General features: G+C 37.8%; 1 protein-coding gene across 1 annotated transcript in view; it reads left to right on the top strand.

Moving 5' to 3' along the window:
* LOC127650025 (polypeptide N-acetylgalactosaminyltransferase 4-like) overlaps window positions 1-16,786 on the top strand; it is a 40,543-nt gene extending 23,757 nt beyond the window's left edge. The window contains exons 4-11 of the mRNA XM_052135141.1: window positions 1,712-1,901; window positions 2,375-2,560; window positions 5,354-5,471; window positions 8,408-8,584; window positions 9,547-9,678; window positions 9,801-9,911; window positions 13,591-13,743; window positions 14,977-16,786. Of these exons, the coding sequence (XP_051991101.1) occupies window positions 1,712-1,901; window positions 2,375-2,560; window positions 5,354-5,471; window positions 8,408-8,584; window positions 9,547-9,678; window positions 9,801-9,911; window positions 13,591-13,743; window positions 14,977-15,105 (1,196 nt within the window). The 3' untranslated portion in view covers window positions 15,106-16,786. The remainder of the gene's footprint in view (window positions 1-1,711; window positions 1,902-2,374; window positions 2,561-5,353; window positions 5,472-8,407; window positions 8,585-9,546; window positions 9,679-9,800; window positions 9,912-13,590; window positions 13,744-14,976) is intronic.

Genomic DNA, 16,786 nt, shown 5'->3' with positions numbered 1-16,786 from the left:
AAAGGGTTAGTTCACCCAAAAAAGAAAATTCAGTCTTTGTTTTCTCACCCCTGTGTTGTGATAACCCCATATTCATTTATTTTCTTTTTTTTAACACAAAGGGAGAAATTGTGCAATAATCTTGTGCTCAGTGTGTCATACAATAGCAGTTTATGGTGACCACCTCTTCAAGCTTCAAAAGCACGCAAAAGTATTATTCAGAAATCGATTAAATTATTCCATGAGACTCACGAAAAAGCATTCGTTAAGGTTTAGTGAGAAACAAACCATAATTGAATTTATTATTTAGTGAAACTGTGACTGTTTCATTAGACTGCACGAGAGCAGTATCTATAGCAAGATGGGGCGTTCAAGAAAAAACTTAGCTTTTATCTAAAAACAAGTTCACCACAGTTATAGAAAAAACAGAACACAACACAGCTGCACACAAAACAGAGAATAGAACTTACTAAATATTTTTGAGTTTGTAGTCGGAGTATAGATGCATTTCTATGCCCAGCCTCATTTGTTTGAAACAGAGTACTCAATCAAACTGAGAGATAGGGGAGGCGGTATGTCTTTTCTCCATTCTGAGCTGGTGAGGATTTGTGACAGACCTCTGACTGAAGAAAGTGAGACCTCTGCAAAAAACATTCAGGTGTGAAATTCTTGGCCAAAATCAAGTAATTTTGAACCGGCTAGTGAGATGCAGTCTTCAATAAACTGTCTTGAGAATGTTTCTGGACCGGTGTCAGTTCATAGGGGGAAGAGGATGAACGCCCCATCTTGCGACAGATACTGCTCTTGTGCAGTCAAAAGTTTCACTAAATAATACATTCAATTGATTGGTTTCTCACCAAGTCTTATCGAATGCTTTCATAACAACCATGAGTCTCAAGGAGTAATTTATTACATTTCTGAATTATACTTTTGCATTATTTTGAAGCTTGAAGAGGTGGCCACCATAAGCTGCCATTGTATGACATCACTGAGCACAATTAAATTCTCACAATTTCTCCCTTTGTTAAGAAAAAAAAGTAATTGGGTTATAACAACTCAGGGGTGAATAAACAATGACTTAATTTTCATTTTGAGGTGAACTATCCATTTAAGTTCATTAAAATGCACAATTTTAGAACACTTTCCATCAAGGACCATTCACACAATGTGTTTTTAGCGCATTTGACCGTTGGGCCACGTATTGCTGTTTTTATAGTTTCTCATGCAGGAGTACCACTTTTTTTACACACGTTTAAAAATGCATCTCAAGACACCTGCGCTCTGTTTTATTTGTTGTGCTGTGTCTAGTCTTTTATAGTGCAAACGGCCCCTTAGTGTGTAGATTCTGGAATTCTATATTCAGACATTTGAGGACTACGCATAAGAAAAGCAGAGTAACAAAATGTACATTCTTATTTCATACATGCTTCATTTTAATGCTAATGATGTATTTTGACAATATTTGGATTGAAGCGTTCTCATGCAGTGGTCTTTGCATATTTCATGCATCCTCACAAAGGTCTGGAAGGGGAGGCAGCCATAGTTAAAACCCTGGATCATTGGTATATTTGCTTGGATAAAAGCCCCAATAATTTAAAGTGTTTCTAGTAGATCCAGTTATTTATCTATTGTCTGTGCTCAGAGCTTGTTGACTATTGAACCTAATTGCTGGATCCTTATAAAGAGGTTCTCGTCAAAACGTGCATTCAGATTGTCTTTGCATGATTTGCAGGCTATCTGAAGTCACAGCTGGCTCAGTATGTCAGTAATCTGGAGCGCGTTCGTCTCATTCGCACCAAAAAAAGAGAAGGTCTGGTACGGGCACGGCTCATTGGTGCCACCTATGCTACAGGACATGTGCTCACCTTTCTTGACTGCCACTGTGAGTGTGTGCCTGGTTGGATTGAGCCACTGCTGGAAAGGTATGACCTTCTATTTGTCACAGAGATTATTTTAAAGACCCTATGGAATCAAAATGGCTGTTTTCTGACTTTTGGTCCATGTCTAAAGATTTTAAGCCATCTTTTTGCTAGTGTACTGCTAAAAGATATTAAAATCTTCTGGGGAAAATGGGAAAATGAACCAAAAAATTTTTTTGTCCAATCAGATGCTCTCTAGAATGCGAATGTCCCTCCCCTAATACCAAATGTAACTGACTAACAAGAAGTGAATCATGGTTCATGGCTGTGACCTAACTAAAGCCTATTGGCTATTTAAATAAAGAGCCCTAAAGACTGTCCCACTCAGACTTCCTGATTTAACAGGAAATATGTGAACACTGGAAAGAAAACAGTGCTCATCAAACCCAGAGGAACATTCCCATATTTCACAGCTATATGTTTATAATGTTTATTATGACATTGAGATTGGCTGCTAACTTTGTCTTTTCTTTCAGAATTGCAGAGAATGAGACCACCATCATATGTCCAGTGATTGATACCATTGACTGGAACACATTTGAGTTCTACATGCAGACTGATGAGCCCATGGTGGGCGGCTTTGACTGGCGGCTGACATTCCAGTGGCACGCTGTGCCTGAAATTGATCGCAAGATACGCAAATCCAGAATTGACCCCATTAGGTTGGCTTCTGGTCATGTTTTCCAAATAAAGCTCTCTTTGAAGTGTGTGCTTTCTGCAGCAACACAGATTTGATAGTATAATGATTCCACTTGGCAAAGTTTTTTTAGTGGATGTTTAAAAAAAAATTCACCAGGGAATTTTTTATTTTTCTTTATCAAATATTGAAAAAAACAATCGTATATAATGTTAATTGTGTATATTACTGTATTATATATTGTGTATATTACCTTTTAAAACTACATTGATCTTGCCTTGAAAATAGCTAGTGATGCTGACATGGCAATAAAAATAAATAAATAATGTAATGATTGTTTCCAGACAGGTTTCCCAAATACTACTGCTCCGCCATAAACAGACCCCACTGGTTGAGCCTATGAATGGCTTAATTGTAGTTTTCTCTTCACATTAAATGGGGATATGAGAAAGTATTTTAATATTGAAATTACACATTTCACCTTTATCAAACTGATTAGAAGAGGTTAAAGGGAGTTCAATCATCATTTACTCACCCTCATGTTGTTCCAAACCTGCATGATTCTTTAATTGAGAACAAAAGCAGTTATTTATAGCAGAATGTCCAATCTGCTCTTAATACATAAAAAGTGAATGGTGGCTAGATTTTCAGTGAATAATTACTTAAAATTCAGTCTGTTAAGGACTTAAAAATGTACAGTGCACAAGTCATATGGACTACTTTTATGATGCTTTTAGGTTGCTTTTTGTCGTTTTTAGAACTTGACAGCTCGTGGTCACTATCCACTTGCATTGTATGGAAGACGGCAGCTCAGACTTTCTTCTAAAATTATCTTTTGTTATTCCATGGAAAAATGCCATAGGGGCAGGTTTCGTATGGTCATGGTAATATTGGAAAAGTCATAGAATTTAGAAATTATGTTTTCCAGTCCTGGAAATGTCATGGAAAAACGTCTGAACACTGAATGTTTTGGAAAAGTAATTACATTTTCTAACAAAATCTTTTCAGCAATACAATTGTGCTAAGAATTCTTTACTTTTGGCGCAGTCATGATGCAAAGTGCATTGCTGCGTAAATGGAGTAGTTTGTGAGTAGGCGTAGCGTTTTGCACTTCATTAACGCTAGAGAAGTTCGCTCAGGATTGCTCAAGTTCATATGGATAGTGTATTCGTAAAGGAATGAATACATTTTATATTTACATTTATTGTTTGAAAATATTAAGGCTTTGAATGTTTGTATGTAATAACTCACCACCAAGCTTATGGTGATGTTTGCTTGTGAGTCTGAGCAGTTAATTTTCCAGTTCTTGGTGTGCAATCATTACAAGTCTCAGTATTGCTTACATTCTCCTGATTTTAATGGACAACATGAGAGAAGATGTGCACTAATATTTCAATAATATTTCCCCCAGCTGGTTCTGTCAAATGTCGTGTCTGTGTACCGGAGCAACGGCCGATGTGAGGTCTCTCCTGTGAAAGGTGTATGTTTCAGGCCTATTTCTCTCAATTTGTTTTCCATTTAATCTGTAATTATTAACATTATCAATTCTGTCCGAAACTGATGCAAATGCATATATAGAGACTATATATTTTGAAACGTTATCAGCTGTTTTGATGTGAGGTGCTAAAATACGGGACAAACTTTATTATACGTGATGGTTTTTATTTTGAAGAACAAATGAAAGAAAAGCCGTCTATGTGCATTTCTGATTCGCTGTTTACACAGAATGCACATTTGAAGAATTTCTCTCATGTGTTAGTGGTCCGAAAATAGTTTGGAAGAATTCTGTCTTTTGTGAGCGCTGCAAATAGCTTTAGACCATCTCGGGAGGTGCTCTGATATTAATTAACTTTAAATCCAGTATTTAATCCATTTTGCAATTGAATTAGTCAATCTGTCAGAGGAATATTTTATTATAAGGGCTTTTCCAAGATGTGTCAATGCAAATGTGCGACAGACAAACGCTTTTGGAGCATCTCACTTTGGTTGTGTCGCGCCATAAACGCATCGATTTTAGGTCGTTGTGTCAAGTTAGAGGTGGTTTGAATCATGCCTTGAGAACCGTGTGTTCGGAATTGTGCTGCGTCCAGCTATGTTTGAACGCAAGAATGCGTTCTCATCTTGTGATTTCGCAAGTGTCATGCAAGCCTGTTGTTTGTTCTACAGTTGTGCTTTGCCCATACAGCTGGAGTTTTGCTTACTGCCCCCTGCTTAAAACAGGTGGTACTTCAAGCTTGAATTGTTCCAATGGTAGAAATATTTCATATGACAGTCCGGGGACATGATTAATTGCGTTACTTCGTTTAATGTGTTATTTTTATATAAAATAAATTGCACTGAATTAACACATTCAATTGACAGCCCTAGTAAAAACATTTGAAAACACAGGTAAAGAGTTTTGGAAATTCATGAAAAAGTAATGGAAATGTCATGGAAATTTACTAGCCAGAATGACATATAAAAATAATTGGGTGAACTACCCCTTTAAGTCATTTGGGTCTCTCTCATCATAAGACTATAAATCTTTTATGAATGTACAGACAGTTATCAGCTCAATAAAATGGACTGAAATAGTACTGCACTGGTATTGTGTTTATTATGTTCACTTACTGTAGTATAGTGAATAGGCAATATTTCATTGCCAAACTGAGGGGTAAATTAAAATGTTCCGTTCTGGGTAAGATTTCTCTGTAGACTCTTCCTAGGGCAGACCCAGAGGCACTGAACAGGGACATAGAAACACTTACCTGCTAGAAAGTTGGTCAAGAGGGAAGATATCTGATGGATTGCCAATGCTTTGCTTCTGCTCCTTTCACAGGTCTCCTACTATGGCTGGAGGCCTATTTGCCGTCAGCAAAGCCTACTTTGAGTATCTGGGCACATACGACATGGGCATGGAGGTGTGGGGAGGAGAGAATCTGGAACTTTCCTTTCGGGTAAGACATAAGCAGGTGTTCTATATTCATATTTCCTATTGTATCGTTTTCCTAATGTAGCGTGTCAGTGGGGGTTTGATATCATGAGAGACTGAACTCCTCTGTTTATAATTAGACTCATCTCTCATTTTGAATTTATTTTTAAGCCTACCTAGAAATGAAGATTGATGGTTTACACCATGGAGTAATCTTTTATGCATATGGGAACACAATACAATGCTGTGTCTTCCAGGCCATTACAACGTTCATGTATAATTGATGTGGTGTGAATTGGTTTGCCAAAACGTGGGGATTATAATCATAATAAGAGTTCTTGGCTCATTATTAATACATTCATATATACAATAATCTTCCTCGTGTCAGGTTTTATTTCTGAAAGTTAATACATGGCAATGAAATCAGATAATGCAACTCTGTGGAGAAAAATGTGGGAGATGAGGGGAATCTCAATAAATTAGGACTGCCAATATGAAGGTTCAAATGTGCCTAAACGATTTGCATGCACAGAGTAAGATTTATAAAAGCGTAAACGAAGTAACAAGCGTAAAAATAAATTGCATACGCACAGAACGTTTTGTAAAGGTGTAAATCAAGTTGCAAGCCTTAGAAACAAATATAAGCAATACTTTAATGCTTTGCATAAGTGTAATTTTGGGTGAATAGATGGAATTAGCTTGTTTCACAAAACTCATGCTAGAAATTAAATGAATAAAGTCAGCCATGTAAAACCTTACTCTGTGAACAGACAGATATACACTCACCTAAAGGATTATTAGGAACACCATACTAATGCTGTGTTTGACCCCCTTTCGCCTTCAGAACTGCCTTAATTCTATGTGGCATTGATTCAACAAGGTGCTGAAAGCATTCTTTAGAAATGTTGGCCCATATTGATAGGATAGCATCTTGCAGTTGATGGAGATTTCTGGGATGCACATCCAGGGCACGAAGCTCCCGTTCCACCGTTCCCGTTCCATCCATGGTGGCCATAAAGGGATGGACATGGTCAGAAACAATGCTCAGGTAGGCCGTGGCATTTAAACGATGCCCAATTGGCACTAAGGGGCCTAAAGTGTGCCAAGAAAACAACACCCACAACATTACACCACCACCACCACCAGCCTGCACAGTGGTAACAAGGCATGATGGATCCATGTTCTCATTCTGTTTACGCCAAATTCTGACTCTACCATCTGAATGTCTCAACAGAAATCGAGACTCATCAGACCAGGCAACATTTTTCCAGTCTTCAACTGTCCAATTTTGGTGAGCTCTTGCAAATTGTAGCCTCTTTTTCCTATTTGTAGTGGAGATGAGTGGTACCCGGTGGGGTCTTCTGCTGTTGTAGCCCATCCGCCTCAAGGTTGTGCGTGTTGTGGCTTCACAAATGCTTTGCTGCATACCTCGGTTGTAACAAGTGGTTATTTCAGGCAAAGTTGCTCTTCTATCAGCTTGAATCAGTCGGCCCATTCTCCTCTGACCTCTAGCATCAACAAGGCATTTTCAGCCCACAGGACTGCCGCATACTGGATGTTTTTCCCTTTTCACACCATTCTTTGTAAACCCTAGAAATGGTTGTGCGTGAAAATCCCAGTAACTGAGCAGATTGTGAAATACTCAGACCGGCCCGTCTGGCACCAACAACCATGCCACGCTCAAAATTGCTTAAATCACCTTTCTTTCCCATTCTGACATTCAGTTTGGAGTTCAGGAGATTGTCTTGACCAGGACCACACCCCTAAATGCATTGAAGCAACTGCCATGTGATTGGTTGATTAGATAATTGCATTAATGAGAAATTGAACAGGTGTTCCTAATAATCCTTTAGGTGAGTGTAAATAGTTTACTTATTTAGTTTTTTAGAATTAGTTTAATGATAACATCCATCCACCCCAATGATAATTTAAAGTGATTAAAATATAATTAAAGTAATTAACAGCAACAAGAAGAAACATTTTGAACACCAGATTGATATTTATATCAATAAATGGTGTCGGCTCAACTTTACACTCACAATAAAAGATTGTGTATGTATTAATATTTCAGTTTAATATTTGAGAGAGGAGAGACACCCAGAGGAACGACACTGAGTCATATGAAGAACAAGCAGTCTGTCATGTTGTTAACCAATCAGGTCAGAGTAAACTGGTCAAGTAGGACCTCTTTTGATTGGTAACTAGAAGCAGGTAGACCTGCCTTCCCCTCGTGCCTGGAAAACTATTTTCAGTGTGAAATTTCTGCCAAAAGTGTGAGCTCAACAAACGGAAGACGGAAAAGTGCATACGTGTATTCTAGGGCATATGCAGGCATACGCCATCTTTCATAAATGCACAGTATGCCCACCTCTTCAGACACTACTACACCACTGGAACGGTGTATAATGGATTATTTCAGGAAAACATTTATGCCACAAACACAAGTCGTTTTCAGTAGTTTATTTTACACATACAGACTGATTCTATGATTTCAATCCGTTTTGCTGTTCATAACACCCTTTCTTTGTTTGCATGTCACTGATTGCAGGTTTGCAAAGGTTTTTGCCGATGTTTAGGCACAAAAACAGTGCCAGAAGTGGAAGCGCGAAAATAAAGGAAGAATGTACAACAAATTGACTTTGTGTTAATACACAAAGTCTCTTTTAATACAGATTCCCAACACATGAATTACACTTATGCAAAGCATTCAAATATTGTTAATGTGTCTGAGAAACTTATGCTGCAGTTCTGATAACCTTTCAGGAAACGCACAGAATGAAGTTCGTTATAAAGTCAAATTGAATAAATATGTTAAACATATTTAATTAATGGCATGTGTTAACATCCCATTCATTGACACCACACAGAATGTCTTTATCAAATAATCACTTTATGAAATTATTTTATGAAAATAATACAATTATTCTTGCTTAATTTTTAAATGCATTTTGTAATTTGTAGGTGTGGCAATGTGGGGGGTCTTTAGAAATTCACCCATGCTCCCATGTGGGTCACGTTTTCCCCAAGAAAGCCCCATATTCCCGATCTAACTTCCTTCAGAACACAGTCCGTGCTGCAGAGGTCTGGATGGACTCCTACAAGAATCACTTCTATAACCGAAACCCCCCGGCACGCAAGGTACACTTCCATCATGCTCGAGAGTGAATTGTCACCCTCCTTTACTTTTAAAATCACCCTGTTGCATAATCTGACCGAGATCTACAGCAGTCGTCAGTTATTTCCTGCTTTAACTGTTTAAATTTTAATCTAGAAAAGTTTTGTAATACAATTCTTCAAAGGGAAAAATTGTGAAAGAGATAAATTATGTTCAGTTTTGTTTGAATGCCTCCATTCTAACGGCTTACAGTGTTTGCTCTTTTGGCCCTCTTTGAAAAGCCTAAATAGCTGTCAAAGATAATAAAACAGGAGCAAACATCTATTATATCCCGTTGGCTAATATTGTGTTACAGAAAGATTCCATTACTAATGACCAGGATCTGTGATCAAACAATAAATTATTCTCTGGTAGCCACGTAGAGACCGGATGTCAAGACTCTGCTCTGATTGGCTACCTTTTTGGCTAGTTATTTACTCACAAGTCTGAATGGATACACGCCCTTTTTGTAGCAGTTTGGGCTGTTACTAAAATTGATGTTATGTTATGTTAACCAGGTTGAACTTGTTTGTCTGATGTGTGTCGTGGCAATTCAAGTGTCATCATTGCTTTACAGGAAGTACCTATGTGGCACTCTTTTGATGGACCAATATATATATATATATATATATATTTGTCATTAGTCCTACGATTAAAAAAATAAATAATGAAAATAAAAATCACAATACTGTTGTGATTTCCAGCCCTGGCAAATGCATAGAAATTAGTATGGAAAAGTCTGAATTCTATAATGAATGTAATTTTTCTAGTTATGCTCCACTCTAAAATATTACATTGTATAAAACTTGCTCTTATGTGGTTTCTTTTTTTTTTGTGTGTTTTTTGTTTAATCCTTGTCTAGTGATCAGAAGAAAATCAATGTTGTAATGACAGTTCTAAGTAAATTCCACAAAATAATCTGCCATTTTGTTGTTTCCTCTTTAAGGAATCTTATGGGGATATTTCTGAAAGAACTGTACTGCGGAAGCGGCTCCAGTGTCAGAGCTTTGAATGGTACCTGCAGAACATTTACCCTGGCCTTCATGTGCCAGAGGACAGGCCTGGCTGGCATGGAGCGGTAAAGTTTCATTACAAGCTCATCCATTCGATTATAATTGTTGCTTTCCCCTCTGAACCACCTCCTTGATATCTTTTTCTCTTTTTAAACAAATTGTTCATCTTTACTGGTTCCTGGTGTAGGTGCGTAGTGTTGGCATCCACTCTGAATGTCTAGACTACAACGCACCTGACCACAATCCCACAGGAGCTCACCTGTCCCTGTTCGGCTGCCACGGTCAGGGTGGTAATCAGGTAACTTTAGTATTTTGTTTTTAACATTTTTTTATTGATTCCATCCACAAGACAGATAAACACAACATAAAATACGGAATCAATTATACAGTATATAAATTAACCCCCCCCCACCCAACACAAACATGCACTTCAGTGGTCACTTACAATTATAACATAAAAAAATATATATACTTTCAAGCAACAACAATCCACATAACACAACACACAAAAATGTTAAATCCCTCTCCACTGCCCCTCCCCGAGAACTAGGGATGTCCCGATACCACTTTTTCAACTTCCGATCCGGATAACGGAAATCTCAGTATTGGCCGATACCGATCCCGATCCGATACCAGTGTTGTTTTATTGCATAATCAGTTTATAATATCTTTACATTATTGTGTGGAAATAATTGGGTGTACTCTTTAATATGTAAAGAAACACAAACCTTTAACTACACATTATTTCAATATAAATGTATAGCTTATTAACACTTTATTATTAACTAGCATACTGGGTACTGGCACTCCCTGAGTTCTGATTACACGCACCTGCATATCATTAGTGGCTAATCAATGACTGCATAAATACCCCGCTTTCTCACCCGCACACTCTCTCTCTCTCTCTCTCTCTCTCTCTCTCTCTCACTTTCACTTTCACACTCTGTGCCTGTTCTCATCGATAGTAGAAAGTTCTGGAGTCTCAGAAATACTATGTCAAACATGTGTCTTCATTATTGCCTGCAAGTATCATAAAATTGTTGTAAGTTATCTCTTTCATCGTATCTATACACTGTCTGGATATTATTTACCTGCTGTTTGCCACTCTGCTTAACTGGATTTACTCACAATGTTTACATCACTGTTTCAATCCTCTGCTCAATAAACCCTGCAGAGTTCATATCTCTGCTGTGAGTCTCTCCATGACAGCTTTAACTTTTAAACCCTCACCCTTTTTATTCACAGTTTAATTCGCTTCTTATTTATATTCTGGTTAAATGCACCTCCAGTGCCGTTCTAAGTCCATATTAGAAGTGAACCGAACTGCTGAGCATCTACATCTGAGATGTTTGTTTGTAGCGCTCAAATATTGTGCAAGTGTGAAGGCTATAAATAGCCGCGCGTGTGTGTGTGTGTGTGTGTGTGTGTGTGTGTGTGTGTGTGTGTGTGTGTGTGTGTAAACCGAAGCACCATTCACTAACGGGCTGAAGCTGCATGTGCATTTATATGTTTACTTATTAAACACAGCCTATTTCAATTCACAGAGCTATCGCATGCCTTCAAGTGGCTTTGAATAAAATGCACAAGTCATATGAACCGCTTTAATGGTGTTTTAACAGTTCTTTTATGTCATTTTTTAAGCTTGACAGTAACGAACATGACTAACACAGAGTATCGGATTTGGGTCGGGCTCGTCAGACCGATACCCGATCCGTCTAAAAACGTCAATATCGAAGCCGATACCGATCTAGGTATCGGATCGGGACATCCCTACCGAGAACCCACCAAAAAAGCCAAAAATCCACCCCATTTCCTATCAAACAAATCCCATTTTCCAAACCTTCTAAAAATCACCTCCTCAAATGCCGCCACCCTGCCCATCTCCCCGCACCACTCCCGAAACAAGGGTTCCCCAGCCGTCCTCCACCACCTAAGAATAATTTGTCTGCCAACCATAACTCCGGCTAGGACCCAACTTTTTAAGTGGGTATCCCCAAAATTGATGACCGCCCCTTCACCGAAGATGAGTCTGGGGCAAAATTACTCTAAATCTCTGAACCCTCAACCAAAATTCTTGTATCGTAACACATCCCCAAAACACATGGGTTGTGTCCCTTATTTGGGTTCTGAATTGCATCGCTAGCAGGTGGGTGTGTCTTTAAGACAGGTGACTTAGTATTAACATTTTTACTTTCCCTTACCTGAGTGGTTCTAAGATTTTTTTCCGGCTCCCGCTTTGAAACTAGAAAAAATTATGAAAAGTAGTGTTGCCAAATGTTTGAGCACGTAATATTTAGTAGTTTCATTCACTTGTTTTTTTATAATTCACTTAACACAAATAAAAATGGATGAGGGATTAGATGATGGTGATTTTAAATGTCGATCTCCAAAAATGACAAAAGTAGAAAACGTATACTCTTTTGACCATGAGCCCGTACGGATGTGCACTTCAGCTTTGTGTTACTTTTTAGAACAGTCAACAGCAGGTGCAAACGCTGACAAGGTGCACATTCCAAATGATACTTTGGCCTTTACTTAATATCACAGTATCTCTGAGAGGAATTTTAAGGACTTTTCGTTTAATGCCAGAGCTATCAAGTAACTTTGAAAATGAGTATTTTACTTCCCATTACATTACACCTATGATAGCAGAGGCAGGAGATCCATCAGGCCCTGTTTGTTGAATTTGCTGCACAACAAAGCAGGCTTTATTTGTGCTGAAAAAGGAGTCCAGACAGAAATGTGCCACCCCTCTGAGTTTTTTTTTTTTTTAAGTGTCACCGCTGAGGAAATGAATAAGTTGCTTGTATTTATATTTAATGGAAAGGGAAGCCTGCATGTGTGTCCGGTGGCTTATGTCACCACTGTGCATCAAGGGACTCTGAAGTAGCACCATGTGTGAGTGAAAATCTGTTTCCACAGCCTGGGCTGAAATGGAAACCTTAGCCACTTCTCCTCAAAGATGGACCTCTGTATAAAATATACATGATGCCCCAGAGTTGACGACTAATGGTGACCGGGTAAATTAGTTTGAGACAGACAGGGGCCGTCTCTTCATAAAGGTCACTACCCAATCTGATAAATACTGGAGGTGGCTTACTATTTCTGCTGGCAAGGATCACTATTACTACTGTATATCACTGCTATCACCAGGCAATTGATAAATTGGAACAAATCCCGTTGACTTACATTGAAGGATGGACCTGAGCCATTTATAGTGATGACTTAAGCCATTGCAACCACCAAAAACTCCCTAACAGCTGCATAACAACACTTTAACAACCACTCAGTACACCTTTGCAACCTCATAGCAATGCCCTGGCAACCACCCACAATGCCCAAGCACTGTGGTGGCAAGATTTACATGTGCAAGCACCACTCACATTTTCTTAAGCCAATACACTCAACTGTCTATATAATCATGTTGTTATTATTGAAGTACTTGATAAAACCAAAAAATGCTTTTCAGAGATTTGCTCTAAAGCAACAGAGTAATGACAGCAGAAACAGCTCCGCCTTTTAGTTCATTAGTATTCTATAATTATGACCTTTACCCTCTGAGAAAGAACCTCTGATCCTCTGCACTGAGTTGTTTTCTTATGAATAATTAACCTGACTTTGATTGTAAATGTGCAAACTTCTGTATTTGCTAGGTAAATTAAATTCCCTGCGGAACATGACTTTTTATGGAGGCATGATTTTAATATATTCCACATGAAGTCTGATACATGCAGGAGTTCCCTAAAGGAGTTTTCTTTCTGCCTGACATTTTAAAATGACTTTATTTAGTGCAGCGCAAAGTAGTCAGGTTGATTCAGTCATATTAAATATACTGTATAACCTATTTATTTAGATGTTACCACATCAAGTACATTTCTTTTTGGAATGCAACTAAGACATTTATAGGGATTTCTACACATCACAAAAGTGAATGTCTCAAATTACATTTCAAACTAAGTGTCATTTTTTTCTCTCAGTACTTTGAGTACACGTCTCAGAAGGAGATCCGCTTTAACTCTGTGACTGAGCTTTGTGCTGAAGTTCAGGATGGAACGACACACATAGGAATGAAGCACTGCCCACAAGATGGAGTTCTCAGACCTCCCAGCATCATTTGGGAGTTCAAGCATGTGAGTCTGCTTTCTGCTACACTCTATAGCTCTTATTATCACTGCCATCAGTAAACAGGATGCTTGTACGGGGATTTAAAGGACTAGTTCTTCCAGAAATGCAAATACTGTCATCATTTACTCACCCTCCAAACCTGTATGACTTTTTTTTTCTTTGGTGGAACACAAAAGAAGGTGCAGCCTCGGTTACCAATTATTTTCATTGCATCTTTTTTGCCATACAATGAAAGCGACCAAGCTGTCATTCTGCTTAACATCTCCTTTTGTGTTTTAGTGATAAAAGAAAGACAATTGGGTTTGGAACACACAAGGTTGAGTAAATGATGACAGAAGTTTCTCTTTAAAGGTGCTTTCACACTAGATCTTTTGGTGTCAATCTTCTTGTCCCGACTCTACAGTGGTAAACAGCTGCCGCTAGTACTCACGTTCATGACACAAATGTACAATGGTCTGGACCTGCATCTAAAATGGCCTTAAAGGGATAGTTCACCCTAAAATGACAATTCTCTCATCATTTACACACCCTCATGCCATCCCAAATATATATATGAATTTCTTTCTTCTGCAGGACACAATTTTCAGCCCTGTAGGTCCATACAAAGCAAGTGAATGGTGATCAGAAATTTTAAGCCCTAAAAAGCATATATAGAAAACATAGAAGTAATCCATAAGACTCCAGTGGTTAAATCCATATCTTCAGAAGCTATATAATAGGTGTGGGTGAGAAACAGATCAAAATATGTCTTTTTTTCCTCCCTCTAAATCTCCACTTGCACATCTGAAAGTCACATGTGGTGTCTGTTTCGCTTCACTTTCACATCAGAAAGTGAATGTGAAAGTGGAGATTTAGATTAAAAAAGACTATTTATCCGTTTCTCACTCACACCTAACATATCGCTTCTGAAGATATGGACACTGGTGTCATGGATTACTTTTATGTTTACTTTGTTACTTTTGGAGCAACAAAGGTCTGGTCATCATTCACTCGCATTGTGAGGACCTACAGAGCTGAGATATTTTTCTAAAAATCTTTGTTTGTGTTCTGCTGAAGACAGAAAGTCATACACATCTGGGATGGCATGAGGGTGAGAAATTTATGAGAGCATTTTCATTTTTAGGTGAACTATACCTTTAAAATATCTCATTTGGCAAATTATTCTATATCACATTTTTGCTCTGCCTCCATATTTCCATGCCTAAAATGATACTTATCTGCTAATTGTCTCTTCTCAGGATTGGAGCATATATCATCCGCATTCAAATATGTGTATCACCATCTACCGCACATCAGATGGCCGTGCAGACATCCAGATGAGAAGTTGCACTCCTGGAGACAAACAACAGCATTGGCAATTCGAGTGACCTTAAACCCTATGTGAACTTGGATGTTAGTGCAATTATCAAGGAGAATGTCTCCTTAGAAACATGGCTTGGAATAAAAAAGGAAAGAACAACAGGCATATATATGGGACGTATGCTGCAAATAGTGCCTTTGCAAACCAAAGTGGATGTAAACTTATCGTGCCAATCTTTATGTGTTGTTGTTTATTTTAATATGTTATTACAAGTACGACACACATATTACAACTTTTAATGACACATTGTAGCAAGTTCAACCATCCAACAAACATATTGTTATGTTGGTCCAGCATTTTTGTTTACATTGATGCACTATTATGCTTTAAGTGAATCCTTTTTAAACTCAGCAGTAGATACCTTTTAGCTATACTGCACAGCTGTTTTATTTAATCGTTGCAGAAGTGACTGATTTTAAGGATGTTGTGAGTGGGATTGTCTTGATTGTGGGCTCTTGTTCTTCGGTCTTATTTTTGTCTCATTTGTGGTTGTATTTTTGTAATACTAGGTTATTTAAGTATTTTCCACCTTGTGCAAGCTGCATGGATGTTTTTGGAACACTGGTGTTGATGGAACTGTAAGATCAAAAATCTTTTGTGGCTGTCTCACTCAAGAGACCAGACAAACTAACATCATTGTGCGAATGGATTGCAAACAGAAGTAGTAAACGCACTTCAAAGTTGTAAAAATGTAAAACAGTGTGCTAAAACGTGGACCAAACTCTGTTCTTTCTTGATACATTTTGTTCCCTCAGTGTCATACCAATTTAGAATTTTACCACATTCTTCTTAACTACATATATTGGGGTTTATACGCTTTACCCTTGAACTTAAAGGAGTAGGTAACATTTACTCACCCTCATGTCATTCTAAACCAGTATGGCTTCCTTCTGTGAAGTGCAAAAGATGTTAATGTCAATGAATCATGACTAAGGCTAACATTTTGCCTAAAGACTCTTTTTGCATTCCACTGAAGATGGAAAGACAAACATGTTTGGGACTGCATGAGTGTGAGTAAATGATGACTGCATTTATGATTTTTGGGTGTACTATCCCTTTAAATTGTCCAACCTTGAACAATAGTTTTCTGTTTACAGTTTTAAAGTAATTTATGAACTCCACATAAAGTGCCTCAGCCAGATCACTTTCACAAAAGTGCTCTTTTTTTATATATTAAAGCTATCAGCTTTGTCCATCTGAATACCACAGTATTTTAAGGTATACTTTTGGCCAAAAGTATTTAAATTAAGTGCTTTAATCACAAAGGTCTTCCATTCAGAATTCTATGTGAAACACTTATCAGTGTTTCTCTGTTCTGCAATAGCTAAAATATGATCTTGAGATCAGTTTAGATTTCAAAACACACTTACAAATAGGCTACAGATTAAAACAAAATTAATACAGTATATTGTAAATTATTGTGATTAGATAACTTTAAAAATGACCCTTTATGGCCTTTATTTTTGCACTAAAATGTGTTTAAAATTGAAAAGTGATTTTAGGTCATCCTTGAAAAGTCATTGGAGTAAATGTTTTAATGGGACTGTGGGACAGTTTATAATGTACGTCATTTTTAATACTACTGATAAAGCACAGATCTTGGTGATCATTTCTTTTGTTGATTGACTGTAATGAAGTATTTTTGGAACTTGGAAAATAAGTGCAAATTATTTTTATCTCAGCGCATT

This window comes from Xyrauchen texanus, chromosome 10 (genome assembly GCF_025860055.1).
Source record: "Xyrauchen texanus isolate HMW12.3.18 chromosome 10, RBS_HiC_50CHRs, whole genome shotgun sequence".
NCBI classification, from domain to species: Eukaryota; Metazoa; Chordata; class Actinopteri; order Cypriniformes; family Catostomidae; genus Xyrauchen; species Xyrauchen texanus.
Note: the sequence above shows the minus strand (reverse complement) of the source record. Positions and strands in the feature narration are given on the sequence as shown.